A 16502-nucleotide genomic window follows, 5' to 3' on the forward strand; every position below is an offset into this window, starting at 1 on the left:
CGACCTCTCGAGAGGAGATTTGGGATTTATTAAATAGTGTTAGTCGCTGGCTTTAGATGGATCAGTTTTAAGATTGCCATTTTTGCAAGTTATTGTTAGGTTGGGTTGTGTGGAAATGGAACGTGCTCTTATTCTTACAAGGGTGGCTTTCAATGTTTACTTTTTTCTATGATTTTAACACGACGAGAATTAATTGAAAGAATATCAATCGATTGCACAATGCTGTAGCTACAATACAAGTTTATTTCCAATTCCTGGCTCTAGATTTTCTACAAGAATTTTTACAGTGTCTAGACTAACTTGGTCAAAGCTATAAATGAGAAATACAGGAAAAATGTAAATAGGAAGATCGAGGTCCTATAAGTAGTTAAGGTGGATTTTCAGCCAAATAAATTCTTCAAGTGAAAATGGAAACGCAGCAGTTGAAATCATAAAACTGTGAGCATAATCGTTAAACGCGTTGTCAGTAAAATATATTCTGTGTCATAAATGGAAAACGAGCTACCCTGTAAGTTGAAAGAGATACATAATATTTATACGCAGTTGTAGAAATATTAAATATCTGCATAAAATAGTACCGCAAATAATTTCCAAAATAATAAAAATAAATCAATTATGTAGGACACCAAGGGAAAGTTTCAAATATCCATCGAGAAAACGAAAAAAATGGATAAATTTACTACCATAAAGTTAAACATAAGTAATTTCTTGCTCTAGATGAATAGGAGTTGCCGATAGGGCTTAAAAACTCTTCTTTACCTTGTTTTGCAAACTTCTTTCTCACAAAATTAAAAATCAAGTACTACATAGTAACAATGAAAATTTTTGTAATATACCTATATATTTTAGGGTATTTTTTGCTCCTATAAGTTGTTCAGTTTAGCAATGAAGCAATTCTAAAATTTCCAAAATTCATTGTTATAAATATCTCTTACATTAAGTACAATTACGAGATTTTTTAGTAACAAATATAAATGGCAAATTGGCTTTTCTTATATTTAACGAGCAATAGCAATAGTCAGAATTGGTTGGTTTTATGCAATTTTTGTTATGAATAAACTCAGTTAAAATACAACGAATTGTTAATTTTTTTCACAAGAAATTTTTTATTATAAGTCAGTCAGATATTCGAACAAGTTAGAAGAAGAATACGTGGAAAATAATACTCGTTCACAAATTTTGGAAAGTGGAAAATCATTTCTAAAGCGAAATGGCCTCCTGATTTCGATTCTGCAGTTCGTTTTGTTCCATTAGCTCAGAGGATATTTGTAAAATATTTTTTTTAAGAAGTACATTTGCATTTTTTGAGTTTTGCTGAACAACTCACAAAACAAGGATCCTTTACGAGTAATTTTTAATTATACATAATACATCATTGAAAAGACAATTATATAAGTTTTTCAACGAATTATACATGTCGCTGGGAGAGTTATTTTTTGAGACAAACAAACGGACAAAAATTTCGAAAAACGGACGCATCTTAAAAACTTTTTGAAACATTTTTGCATAGAACTCCTAATTGGTATGTATTTCAATTTTTTATTGTAAAACGACATCATAAAGGATAAGATCTCTGCGAAATTTAGAATCAAGACGCAATTCCTCTTCAGAAATGATTTTCCATTGCTCTACTCTATTTTGTCCAAAATTTGTTAATTTGTGTACTTTGTAACATAATGAAAAATTAATCAATAATGTGGAACATCGAAGAATAGTTTCTAATATCTACTAAAAGAACGAAAACAAATGCATTATAAACATGAATTTAAACATAAGTAATTTCTTGGTCTAGAATCTAGACGAAAATGCGGAGAGTTGCAGAATTCTACTTTATCTGGTTTTGCAAACTTCTTTCCCACAATATCAAAGATTTTATACTGACATAACCAAAGAACATTTTTATGATATGTATCTACATATATATTAGGGTAGTTTTTTAAATGAAAACTTTCTGCTCTTTAATTTATATTTTGGTACAGTTCAGCAATGAAGCAATAAAATAGAGATCTTTCCAAATTTTATTGGTATCATTACTAATCATTATTATATTACAATTACGCAGGTTATTAAAGCTTTTATTATAACATTAAATTTAGATGGCATCCAAAAATAGAAATCGGAAATTTATTTTTTTCATCCAACTAACAAAAGCCCATTTATCAATAAATTCGATTAAAAAACAATTGATAATTTTTTGCACATGCTTGGAATATTTGTTATTATGACGTTACGAGTTTGTTAGCTAGATGAGTAAATTACATAGAATTAGAAGAAGAATGCGCGGAAAATTATTATGTATCGTTATTTGTAAAAATGGCTTTTAGCCAAATTTTTACAATAAAATTTCGAACAACTTTTAACCGCTCTCATTTGGTGCTTTACTTTGAATTAAAAGTGTTTTATTTCTCCTGAAAATATTTTTTTCTGGAAACCTAGTCGTCTTCAATCTAAATGTTATTATTATTATTATTATTTCTAACGTTGCAAACGTTTTTTTGCCAGACAAAGCAAAGCCGTCCTTTGAGCGCAATTTTCCTACACAACCGAAAAAACACAAAGTTTGTGTTTAATTTGTCAGAACAGTTGTTATCTTACTTTTTCAGTATCGAATCTTTCGAAAACGTCAGCAGGTAAGCGAGAACTGAGGTACCTGCGGATATAACTGAGATTTTTGTGATTTTTAGCAAACTCAATTACTGCGGCGGTTTTTCGTGCCTAGGGCGCCCTCGTGTTTTCATAAGGTGTAGTAGACAAGCTTTCCTGCTACGATTCGGTTGCACCACTTTTTATACCTCCAAGGTTTTTACAAATCAATGTGGAAATCTAAACCAAATTACGTTCGTTAAATCCAAATCTAGCATATGTGTAGTTTTGTTCGAAAATTTTATGTGGATAGATAAAACATCAGCACTGGATTTGTCGTCTAATTGAAAACATGGTCGGAGGCTCCAGGCTTTATTAGCCGGGCATTACAAACCAGAAATATTTAAATTTTATATGCAGATTTTTAATAAAATTATTCCCGTGCTCTCTCTAGACCACACACTGTTTAGAATCAAAAAATATGTTTTTGATAAATTAATAACAATAAGGGAACGGTAATTTTCTTATTAAAGATTCCAGTTGAGCTGAAACGGGATTGCGAGCACAATAAAATCAACGCATGACATTTTTCAATAGTTCAAATATGCACTATCTTTCCCAATATTTGCATTGATTGCATTTTGTAATAATATAATGCATACATTGAAAATTAGTTAATTTATCAGATTATCTACTAGTTGGGCATGTTATCCATTACAGTGGGATTAGAAACGTAACATGAATTGTGACATGGTGGCGATGGTGTGAGGTGTTGACATGTAGCAGTCCGTGGGTCAGCTCGGAAGACACGTTCATGGGATTACACAGGACAACAACGCCCTGTGCCCACTCCGGCGGCCCCGTGTCAACAATCGCTTGGGTGTCACGCGCTCAATGTCCGTGTTTATATACTGACAATCAATTCTTTTTATCTATTCACAGGGTCGGGTTCAAATAAAATAAACTACGACCCGACCCTTGTGGTATAACTAATCTTGAAATATAAATCGAGGACTGTAGAAACTTCAAGGGTTGAGAAAAATAATATTTGTCATTGGAGGTTTCAAAACTATATAAATATTCATTCTAATTGTAAGATTTTGAATTTTTAGGGGGCGATTGGAACCATTTTATCTTCTTCAGCTTTTAGGTAGTTTCTATTTTTTTTTAATTTTCATTTTTTGGTTCATTGATTTTTTTTAAATTTGAATTGAAAAGTTTTTTTTTGAGATATATAAAAAATTTTAAAAAATCTGTCTTATTTTAAATATTTTGGAAAAGTTTTAAGTAAGAATGGTTAATTTTTTATGATCTAAAATTTTTGTAAAATACCTTCGCAGAATTTGTTTAAATTGTGATGCTTCTAGAACTGTGCTATTGATTTATTCAAGATTTTCATGAAAGTGGTTTTGCATAATATGTAATATCTACTTATATTACATATTATGCGAAACCACTTTCATAAAAATATGTGGAAGATTTTTTATTCGTTTTCTTAACTAAAAACTCCGAATTATCCCCATTCAAACTTGAGGACTAAAACTGACTAAAACCACTTGGAGGAAATTTATCATATCATATTAAAATTCCTGAAATGTAGGTTTAATGTCCGTCACGTCCTCTATAAACTTTAAACAAATGTTCAATAACCACAGCTCATGTCATTACTATTGTATGTAATTTTTGCATTATTCAGAAACACACATGCATTATTGTTTTTAAATAGAACTCACCTAACAAATTTATTGCTAATTATTATTTGAACAAAGTTTAATTTTTCGTATAGTACTTCCAGTATACGGTTTTCTGCCGAATATGTTATACACGAGTATAAATTAATTTACTCTGGATGGATAAACCATTAATCTTCGTCGTCAAACGCTTAATCGATTTAATATGAGAGCAGAACTTTGCGACAGATGATAACGTTTGACGTTTGAAAAGAATGAATTAATGTATCTACCAGAAATTGAACATATTCTAGATTCATCGTGTTATTACTACAACCTAAAGTGTCTCTCGGTTTCATTGAAAAGCTAGGTGTTCATTTGTCACCTGGTATCGTTTCGGAGTGAGACACGGTGTAGCACTAAGTAATCCTGAACCGCAGACAATGGCGGTGAGGAAGTACTTCACTCAGACCTCGTGACAGTCGCATCTTCCATTAGCTCTGAATATGACACCCTTGAACGTCATTATTTAAATGTGAGTGCTCTTGTCGCTGAGAACTGAGTGATAAAATGTGCACGAATGTATCAGCACGACACGGAGAGAGAGAGATCTGCGGTTTCTTAATTAACTTGTAATGACTCGGCAAACAATTTTTACATTTTAACCGTAAATCTGGCGCTTTATAGTTTCAGTGCGCACAAAACCTATTAGTTTCATTCATGAAATTAAAATTCGGTGCAGCTGCGGGTTAATTTATGCGATAGGAATCACGTTTTTCGAAACGTATGGATCGATAATCAAGAACAACACGAGGATGATTTACCTGGTCTAAATAGAGAAAACAGACACGGGGTCAGAGACCTCAAACACAGAATAATACGGTGATTGAGAGCCAAAAGTAAGCAATTATGGCATGTTTTAGAAATTTATTTTATAAATAGAATTCTGTCTTGTTTAAGTTGTTAGAATTTATTTGCTACAAATTTTTCTCTCGACGGAGCCGGCTACAAAAAAGATTGATACATTGTTTACCAAATTGAAAACTTTGGAAACATTTCAAGTTTCATCCACTTTCTAATATTTATACCGTTAAAATGAAAAGTATGCGAGACGAGCTATTCGAAAAAAAAATTACCCGGCGCATCCACCATTTTTAATATCCAAAAATTTAATAAAACTGTTCTAAATCACTAAAAATAAATACTAAATTATTCATTATTTTTTGATGTAAAATTCAAATAAGTATTTTATTAATTTACAGAAATTTCCTTTGTAGTGCACCTGTCACTTCAATTAAAAAATTCTTGAAAATGTAATTTTGCTTTGACTAATATTTTGAGCGACCGGTAAGCATAAAAGCAATTTAATTTCCAATAAAAAGTTATTTTCGTTCATAAATTTATCGAGCGAACAATGTTACTTCTTAATGCAACTTCCTGAAATATTTCGAACCCCAAATTCAGAGCGGTAAATGAGTAAATCCTTCAGTAAACTTTGGTCCTGCAACCCTTTTGCCGCAGCAGCGGTAGGATTAGTAACTTATTGTAAGGGTTTAAAGTTAGGTGTTGCCGTGTTATAGAAGATCGCTATGTCACAGATTTTATTTTTATGTTGATGTAACATTTTTGTTTCATTTCATTCAATATAGATCTTTCGAACTTTTGTGGAAGATGAAATGTAGCAAAAATATTTAACTAAAGCACATTTCAAGCTTCAGTTGAAGCGAGAAGCTATGTGACTGTAACTGACGTTCACCTACCCTGAACTGTGATTGGTTTAGGCGAGGGTTGCGACACGCCTTCCAGAGCAACCCCGCCAAGTCGTTACGCCCACCTGCATCTTCCCACACTTTACAATTACGGGTCACTAGATGCTACCACCGATTTACTGTTGCAAGAGAAACTTACATTTACAGGAAAATTTCTTGTTAAGTTTTACGTCAAATTGACCCGTTTAGTTAAAAATGGAGATTACTTTTCAAATAAGATGTTCTTTGCAAAAATCTACAGTAGCGACTATTCACCCTTAATACATTAAATTTTATTACCTTAATTTTCTTATTTTATCTTAAGTATTTTTCTACCCCAACTGTTGTCGATTTTCTTGAAAGTATAAAGCTACCTGCTCAATGTGGCCGTGTAATGCATAAAAGGGGTTGGAATGGAAAGAGAGGGGATGACATTATAGCAAGTAGGGGTGTGACAAAATGGCCTGCGGACTGAAGACCGGTGGCTCATGATCAGTCGGATAGTCGCGTTTCCTCTTCAACCACATTCTGTGGAAGCATTCTTAAATTTCCCGCCAGTTTTAAAAGTTTGTCAGTTGATTTTTTGTCTGCAGAGCTATTTTAAAATATTTCGAGTGAAATAATTAAAGGGAGGAGACAAATTCCTCGTTCTTTTTCATTTTTATTGAAAAACGTCAAAATTGATTCTTCTATCTGGGGGAAGGTTCGGTCCGGTCAAGGCCGGAGAATGGGAACAGGTAAAGTACAGATTTATATTGATATATTTAGTTGGAAATAACAGTAGTGTAGATGTTCAGTTTTAAAGACTGAATGCATTTATTTAGGTGCTTATAACTGCGACAATATAAAAAAAAGTTTAACAAATTTCGAGTGAAACAATCAGAATTTCAAAAATCCTAAACTCATTTATGTATTAAGATTTTCATAGAACAACTTATCCATTATGGATTTACATGTCGAAAAATTAAGTATGATGAATGATGATAGTACAAATAATAATAATAAAGCAAATCTGTCTTTAGGATTACTGAAATTTAAATTAAATATCTTCCACAATACTTTGATTAATAATTAATTAGGCTTTGTAATAATATTTGCATTTTTTCATACACATTTATTTAAACATGTTTATTTCTAAAATTAATGGAGTAGGTGACTCCTAAACATTAAAAAATTATTTTATATTAATTGGGTTTTAAAGTAGGTTTTCCTAGGTAGTTAAATTGCATGTTTATCATTATGTTATTATGTTATTATTATTGTCTTGACAATTATATCTATGAAATTTAACGTCTATATGTCTAAATAAGTCTAAATAAGTAACTAACATAAGTAATTTGAAACAAATTAACACAAATAAATAATTTTTATCAGAAGGAAATCTACTTTGTCTATTTTGTCTATATTTGTCTATATTGTCTACAGCTGCGTCTCTCATGAGTGCTGTCCAGTCTTGCCTAATTAATTTTTCGCAGTGTGAAACAAAAAGTTTTTCCAGTTGTTTGGTGTGCTTTGCAAAATTGATTTTAACCATAAATTTCTGACTTTGTTCCTTCCGATCCTGTTTTCTTCCTTTTGAAACTGCTTGGCTTGTAATAGTTGATTCCATCTTGTTGTATATTATCAAATTTCAAAGACAAATTGATAGACAATGATGCCAATGTTCAATTCCTAGTTATTTCAGAAATTTAACGTAGCGACACAAAAGTATCTATTAGTTACTTCTGCCGAACGTGAATCGCTAATACATAATTCATTGACGATGTGAGTCGACTAATAACAGTAACAAAACAACAACAAGTCATTCGTAGCAACGAAAATTTCAATGGTAGTCCAAATTTTAATTTTTTATTTCTTTATTTGCGTTGTCAATAGCAGTGTGAATAAAATGTTGCTGTAAACATTTTATTCAACCTTTTAATTATTAAAGTATTGCTTTAATAATGAGACGAAATAAATTAATACATAATAATAAATAATCCATTACACAAGTCTACAAAAAAAATTGTCTTTGCCCTAAAATTTATTTTATGATTTTTCTATTCATCATGCTTAGAAATAAAAAAAAATATCTATATTCCTGGAAAAGTTTGCTTTTGCAATAGTTACGATAATATGTATTAAAATATGGATTTTAAATGTAAATTCTCTGCCGTTCTCTTATACAGGGTGATGAAAAAAAGGCGCTTATGAGTAGAAGTACGATGTCATTTTCAGTTAAATCATCTCAGAAATCAAAGAAAAATTTTTTGAAACTGATTCTTTTTCACAATTGGATTTTTTTTAACGATAAAACTTGGCAATGTTGCTCAAAACTTTCTAATAAAATTTTACATTCGGCAGTCTCCGTATCTAAGCAACTAATACTAAGAACTTTACAATGTTGCAACATTAAAAAATTTTCTACCAAGCCAAGAAATTGTACTTTTAAAAGTTTAACAAACTTGGTTTAAAGCACTTTTTGTCTATTTTTTTAAACAGAATATCATTAACTGTACAAAATGTGATGTCTAACAATGAAATCGTTATAAAAAGTTTATCTAGACAGAGTTTAATAGTTTATAAAAGAAAGTATCTATATTAGTTAAAAAAGCACAAATTTCGTTTTAGTTTTTAATTTTGGCTTAGGAAAGAATTAGCTGCAACATGATAGGTAGCGTGGGCGCCTTTTTTTCATCACTCTGTATACAAAAGCAAACTTTTTCAAGCTATTTTTTTTCGTCTAACTATCGATAACTCTATCGAAATTTTATACCGTCTTAGCAAAGACAAAATTCGTGTTGAACTGTGTTATTAAACCATCATATTTAATCCTCCAGAATCGAAACACATCAAACTAAATTTTAAGATTGATTTAATTATTTTTTATCACAATATCGAAATTCCAATAAAGTAGACTCTCGATTATCCGAACCCGGTCATTCGAGTCTCCGCGTTATCCGAGCCACTTCTGGTTTTGAATTCCTCCGCATTATGCGATCTAATCCGGAATTTTATCCGAGTTTTTCCAGATAATGAATAATCTACACAAAAAATGCCGTATTTGGTCTATCGTCTTGATTGTTCTTAGAATTGCACTTCTTCAGTCAACAGAAACAATAAAACCGACATAATTCCAGATGTTTTAAAATTTTTGTGAATTGTACAACCAATTAAAACAATAATAAATTGATTTTTCTTGTAACATTTTTTATTTCAAACAGTCTTCGCATTATCCGAGTTTTTTCTTATCCGAGCAGGAGCTGGTCCACATTAGCTCGGTCAATCTGGAGTCTACTGTAGTTGGGAGAATATTAGAAGTATTTTTTTCTTTCCTACAGACCTTGCAACCATTATTAGGCATACGTAAAACAATACAAATTATGAAGAGGATCTTTGGAATATATAAATGAAAATTTTTATCGTAATTATTACAATTTATGTTAAATTATATTCTACTTCTAGGAAAAAACAATTAAGACAAAAAATAAAAAACTGTTTTTCATACAACAAGTCTAAAGCTTCTCTTCTGCATGATATACCCGAAATAAACTTATTGCAAATACGAAACAAACTTCTTAATCAAGACGTAGTTATATTGGACACCGCTATGAAACAATGTTGCAAATAAAACTGTCTCTCTTCATCAAGTTTGTAATCACTTGAATTCAGTTAGTTGAAGCACTTTACGTAGTGTATAGACTCAAATTTTAAGAGCTGGGCCATGACAATAATTTTGCTAAAAAAATCCATTCTAGTGTCTATTGCGATTACAAATTAAATTTTATATTCACTTTTTTTTCAAATATATGAAGTTTTAAGGACATCATATATTAAGTAGTTAGTTGTGAAAATCTTTTGACATATCGTAGCAAAAGCAGTGTTCCTGAATTAAAAAGTGATGAAAACCATCTGATTTTCTGTTAGATTCATTAATCTCCGTTGCATTTCCGACATAATTTAATCAAAGATCTTGACGCTGGTAAGCTTCTTCGCCGAATATTCAATAATCCCTTAGAAAAGTAGAAGAAAAAACAAAAAATTAACTCATCTTTAGATCTCCTATTTCGTTGAACAAGAAATATTATAATTCTAAAACGACTCTCATCATGTAGTCGATTTTTGCCTCGGCAACATAAAACAAACTATGTATTAATCAATAATCTTAACAATTCAAGTATCTTCTAACCATTAAACCTTGCGTTCTCATTTGCGTTACATTTGCATTTCAAAGACAGGACTCAATTACCTCTCACTGAGGATCACAGAAATCTTTAAAATCAAATATTTACATGAATTGGAAGTTGCTAAGACACAAAATCAAGAAACAAACATTCTCCTGTGAGCACGTTAAACTTCAAAGGCATTTCCGTATAGGACCGTAATCCTTATTGTCCAAGAAATGTAGCAGTCGCTATGGCTACCGAGTTTACTAGACCATAAACTGAATTCGCCAAGTATTCGAGATTACGTCTTACCATACTACACTGCAGTAGTTTAAACAGCTTTTAACAGTCCTCTAAACTAGAGATAAGTCCGGTAGACAGTATTTAGGTTTATGATTTATGTATATCAATTTTTTACAGGAGATAGACTCCTTGATATTCCTTGTAAGGTTTGCGGCGATCGGAGTTCTGGAAAGCATTATGGAATTTACAGTTGCGACGGTAAAATTATCAAAGATTTATGCGTGTGGTGGTAACAAGGGTTGAAATTTCAGGTTGTTCGGGATTCTTCAAGCGGAGTATTCACAGAAATCGCGTTTACACGTGTAAAGCAACCGGAGACATGAAAGGACGATGTCCTGTCGATAAAACACATCGTAATCAGTGCAGAGCTTGTCGCTTATCTAAATGCTTCCAAGCCAGCATGAACAAGGATGGTGAGTACATTTGCCTTTTGCATGCTTGAAAACGAAATCTTATAAAGGTTGGAAGAAATCGTTCGGATTTGTGGCGATTATACAAATTTCAGAGGAATATAAATCCGGTTTACGCAGTGGCTGTTCCTGTTCATTTTAACAATTAAATGACTAAAATTAGTGCATTCGTTAATGAAAGAATGTTCTTGATTCAATTTTTTTGAGGAATTAGAAACGTTTCCGGTAAGAAAACTAAAGCTCGTAATTTTCTTAAACTTTGCCGCATTATGTAAATGTGGACACCCATTGGTTTGGATAACAATTTTCCTGACCAGAGGACATTCGTCCTGAAACGGCGGCTGTAAATAAAAGAATTATTGACAAGCGCTTGAATTACAGATCAGCGCTGCAGGGTATTAATTATATTATTCCTGCGACAAAGGATTCGATTTATTCCATGCCAGTGTTGATATACACACTCCGCGTGTGACCCTTCTGTATTGAATGTTTTCTATCACAAAGTGCTTTTTATTGAATGTAAGCCTAACCAGATTATCTGTATGCTCGCGGTACATCACAAGGTGATTTACGGCTAACAAAAAAAAAAACATTTTTACACAAAAACTGGAATATTTTTTCTTTGATTAAACTTGTTCAACTATGCTTTCCTAGAAATTTCCCTTTTTAGGTAGACACATAACTTTACAGAAGATTCATGCTTTTGGCACTTTTGTTCTTGTTTCTTTATAGGAAGGGCTGACGAAACATGGTACGAGTTGAGAGGGCGATGTTCTTTACAAGTTTTGGCGTTGTTCAGCCGCAAACATGACACCACCATCCTTTCCCATCTCCCTCTCGTGAAGTTTTCGTCACCTCCTCAACTTTGACGAGTCACTAAACTCGTAAACTTCACGCCTTTATGTAAAATTAAAGCGATTCACATTAACACAGATTTTAAAGCAATATAATTAAGTTTTCAGCTCTCATCCTTCTTAAAACTTTCGTTCAGTCTAGAATTTAATGCTATAAGAAAGTTTAGTTTTTGGAACTCGCAATGCTCCATCCAAAAACTTAAACAATTTTTATTTATTGATAAAATTTCTTGACACCACATCTGTGAGGAATTTGGGATTTGGCGAAATCAGAATACTGTTTGAAAAAAATTAGATTCTTGTAAATGCCAGTAGAGTATTAAAACGAACGTCTATTTGAATTGGAACCTAACTTTTAACTTATTAAAATGGGTGTTATGTTATATGCAAATAACTTTGTAATATGATAAATAAATAATAGGTAAGGGAACATCACATGTGAGAGACAATGGCGAGGAAAACGCAAGTGTTGAGGGTTGGCGTGAATGACAAGGGGTGAACGCAGATCGCTTTCACGCGGATTTGCACTCTCCATCGTAGCCGCTGATCCTTGCTGGGTCTGAACGCCGTTAATGGGGATTGGCGGCTCCGTAAATAGAGCGGCATTGAGCCTTCTTACCCGATAGACTCAAGATATCTACTCTCAAACTTGAACGTGACGCTTCCAAATTGCCCTTCGTATTATGCTGATGTTCTGTTTTGACCCGTGCGGTTATTTCCCATTCGTACATCAAGTGTTGAGATGGTATGACTTTCATTCCACTAGAGAGAGATTTTGCAAATCTTCCCGATGTCCCGAAACTATTGTAAAAATTGTACGTGGAGTGCGATAGCACCACGTTTAGAATTTTCATTTTTCGTCAGTTCACCTCTCGGCTCGCAGTTTGGAACGGCATCTAGTGTGATTAATGGCGGCTCTAATCCGACCTGGGATTACGTCGAAATAGCTGCTTGAGGCTAGCAGCCAGCACGCCGAATAATTCACTGAACACCTTCAGCTTTATCTCTTGTGCGATACATAATATTCAACTTCTCATATCTTTATTTTTACGTAACATTTTGTTGGGAGTTGAAAGAAGAAAAAAGCGAACGTTTTCATTCGTTTCAAATTGTAAGTGCGCTGTAAAATACAAGAAATGAACATTGGTAAGCCTGGAAATCCGATTAGAAATTTCCATGATTTATACAGATGGAAAGGTTTTCAATAGGTTCGCGTGCTCTTTCTAAATACAGTAGCAAGATTTCACAAAAATATCGTGTTTTCAAAGTTGTCTATAACCATTCAAAGCTACAGTTCGCATGAAAGCTGTCTCTTTACCTCGTCTGAGGCTTACTTACTTATTGCTAGTCTTCTGTGAAGGTTTTTGTGTTGAAGCCTTTACCACAGAACACCCGGTAAGAAGCTTATTGAATCATAACACGAATCCCGTTTTCTTTAAAGAAGTGCATGAAATTGAAATGTTCATCGAAGTAAATATACAACAGTTTTACATCCAAAAACAAACGCAATACAAGTACAAAGTAAACGAAATGGCTTAACACCTCGAAAGGATTCGCTGCGTAAAGCGGTTTTTTGGAAGATTTATTGAATGCTTTATTATCGCTTTTGACGAACAAGCCTGTCTGGCTGGGATGTAGCGAGAAGTGAAGTAGTCTTGAGGCCGATGGTAGCACATCATCATTAATGAGTGGGGCTGATGCGCGCAGCTGCGGGTTCACAAGCTTCTACTGCCTCCGGCCGGGGCCGGCAGGGATGCAAACCCCAACTCCACCCGCACGACACGTAGGTGATTTGGGCTACACTATTGTAGGTACGCGCTATTTCAATTCGCTCGTGTAGGGGGTTGCAAAATGATATATCACGAAGTGCTGGAGTTACCATCTGTTTTTAACGCAGGAAATTCACAAATGATACATTCTTATCCCTAAAATGAATATATCGGGCCACCGCATCACTAACTAACTGATGCAGAGTTTCTACCAATTTCTTTGAGAATACCACAAGAAAAAACTCTACTGAATTACTGTCTTATAGACACTAGCACGTGATTATGTTGTTGTTATAAATTTCTCCTTGTAGTTTGTTGTGTCTTCTTCTTAGCTTTGCACATGTAGATTTTAGAACGAGGCAATGAGGTTGTGTGATACGTGAATGTGTCATGTGAACTCGACATGTCGGTGTAGGGCACAGCTAAGCCGCGGTAATCCCATCATCCGATAGTGTCATGTCATTCTGTCAGGTCAGTCGAGCGAGGGTCAAACGAACCCACCGCACAGGCGCAGGTTCCACCACAGGTCCACCCGAAGAATTTTGGGTGTGGTGGTGAATGCCATCATGACTCCTCGATTGGAAAAGGCCTTCATTGTCTTCGTTGAAAAAGAAATTGAATTGGCACTACTGGTTTGGTCGATTGTATGCTCGAAGACATCCCATTAGCAGAGAGTTTTCAATGTCAATATTTTTATTTATTAATAGCGATCGCGGCATCGCTCAATTTTGTATCCGTATTAATTCCCGGAACGCCGTAAGCTCGTCACATGTCTACACAATAGCCTCGTTCCCACACTATCATTCTGATGGCCTATTTATTCGGAACCGCTGATCTTTTGCTCCCTTTAAAATGCTGAATCAATAGATTAAATTGCGAACGAATTGAATCCCGCTTGAATCAGAGCACCGAGCGCGAAAAGTGATTAAGATTTTAAAGATCTCTTTCAAAGCCCGTATCATTTTAACACTCGAAGTTAAACAGTATTTTTTAGTCGCTTTTAAATTTTTAAAAGAGCTAAAGGGATTTATTCTTTTATTAGCTCAAGCTTTTGTACTTATCAAGTTCCAGACAATCGTGATGTCGTTTTAATTTTTATGCTTTATATTACATCTTTAGCAGGAACGAGGATTTGTCGGATAAAAGAATTCACTCCGTGAATCTTATTCGATATTTACGATCTAATCCAAAGTAAAAAGGCGCCTCAAATCTTAATTTTTGCACAAATGAAAGATGGTGGATGCGCCGGGATAATTACCTAACGTGTTTCTTGTAGCTGTCCAGCACGAGCGAGGGCCTCGTAAACCTAAACTTCAGCCGGTTTCGAGTTCACAACTACAACCTTCGTCAGTGGGTCACAATCTACAACACATGCCGGTAGGCGACAACAAGTTACCAACAAGTTCGTCATCCTTGCATTTCCCGTCGGGCTTGTTTGGACCACCTCGTCCACTGAAAGCCCTAACCTTACCGCCACCGCCAGTTCCCAGCCCTACATCACATATTGACGCTTTACCGCCCTCGATGTTTCACCCTCCGGCTTTACCACCGCCACCTGGACTCTTACACATACTCATGTCGGCCGAAAAGTGTCAGGTTCGTAGTCATTTTTATTATTTATTATTAACACAAAGCAACGGAAAAAAATGATTATGAATTGACCACTGATTTACTATTTCAAATAAAGGAGCTTGTTTGGGGAACGAAACTCTCCCAACTGGAATCGCCGTCGTCCAGCGAAACGAATTCCGGCATCAACATTAGTCCCGGAATTTCGATAACCCAACCACCCCCAATGGCTCCTCTACCACTCACCCCTACATGGGAAATGCTTCAGGTAATGTCTTACTTCCGCTAGCCACGTGCGTACCACACACCCTTTCATTACATTACATACAGAGGGAGTGGTGTATTTTCCTGACTTGTTGGCATTCGCAGTGACTTTTCGACGAAAGTCGCTGTTGGCTGAGCTCACGACCATCCCTCACATTGGAACCGCCCCTTTAATTTTACATATTTTAGGAAACAACAGCTCGTCTTTTATTTATGGCAGTGAGATGGGTGCGATGCTTGGCCCCTTTTCAGACGTTGAGTAAACATGATCAACTATTATTACTCCAAGAATCGTGGAAGGAGCTTTTCTTGTTGCATTTGGCGCAGTGGTCGGTGCCGTGGGACCTTTCTGCTTTGCTTGGATGTCCTCAAGCTAGGGAGCGTTTGCCAGCGGATATGCACACTGCTACAGAAATTAAAACTATACAGGTAAAAACCTGATAAAAAATTAGTTGTTTCGGGACACGACGATATTTTTCAGGAGATAATGTGCCGCTTTCGCCAGATCTCGCCCGATGGCAGCGAGTGTGGATGCATGAAAGCCATCATTTTGTTTACTCCAGGTAAATAACCGCCCCTTTTCCCATCTCCACTTTAAACTTATTTATTTAGAAACAGCAGGACTGTGTGATGTCCAACCGGTTGAAATGTTACAAGATCAGGCACAGTGTATTTTGGGGGATTACGTTCGTACAAGATATCCCAGACAACCAACAAGATTCGGGAGATTACTTCTTCTTGTACCGAGTTTAAGAGCCATTCGTTCTCTTACCGTCGAACTGCTCTTTTTTAAAGAAACAATTGGCGAAATTCCGATAACTCAGTTGTTAGGTGATATGTATTATATGGAAAAGTGTACAAACGCTCCTCCTTAAATGTATTTCCAATGGTACATGTAAAATCTATTTAAATATTTGATTGAAGTTGTACAGTTTGGATATAATTTCTGTGATAAAATGTGTAGTTGTTAAACTCAGCAGGTGTATAATTCTGATCCATTTCTTTTACGTACAAACAATAAATCTATAAAGGCATATTGATGGTTCAAACTTTTCTATGTAGATAACAATTAATAGTATCGACATTATGTGCACCTACCTCATCACGTTGATTTGTAAAATGAGTTTATTTATTTCTACCGTAGGAAGATTTTATTTATTTTAAATTTTAAAGAATAAATCTGTTTT

General features: G+C 34.4%; 1 protein-coding gene across 1 annotated transcript; it reads left to right on the forward strand.

Moving 5' to 3' along the window:
• The first annotated feature begins 6641 nt into the window (after window positions 1-6641).
• On the forward strand, window positions 6642-16338 carry dsf (nuclear receptor dissatisfaction). Its single transcript, XM_088039159.1, has 8 exons — window positions 6642-6738; window positions 10567-10647; window positions 10701-10862; window positions 14759-15078; window positions 15170-15319; window positions 15505-15744; window positions 15797-15878; window positions 15928-16338. The coding sequence occupies exons 1-8, from the start codon at window positions 6729-6731 to the stop codon at window positions 16188-16190; spliced, it is 1308 nt and encodes a 435-aa protein (XP_087895285.1). The 5' UTR covers window positions 6642-6728; the 3' UTR covers window positions 16191-16338.
• The last annotated feature ends 164 nt before the right edge of the window (window positions 16339-16502 follow it).

This window comes from Gnatocerus cornutus, chromosome 6, assembly GCF_029298725.1.
Source record: "Gnatocerus cornutus isolate USDA-ARS CGAHR chromosome 6, icGnaCorn1.1, whole genome shotgun sequence".
NCBI classification, from domain to species: domain Eukaryota; kingdom Metazoa; phylum Arthropoda; class Insecta; order Coleoptera; family Tenebrionidae; genus Gnatocerus; species Gnatocerus cornutus.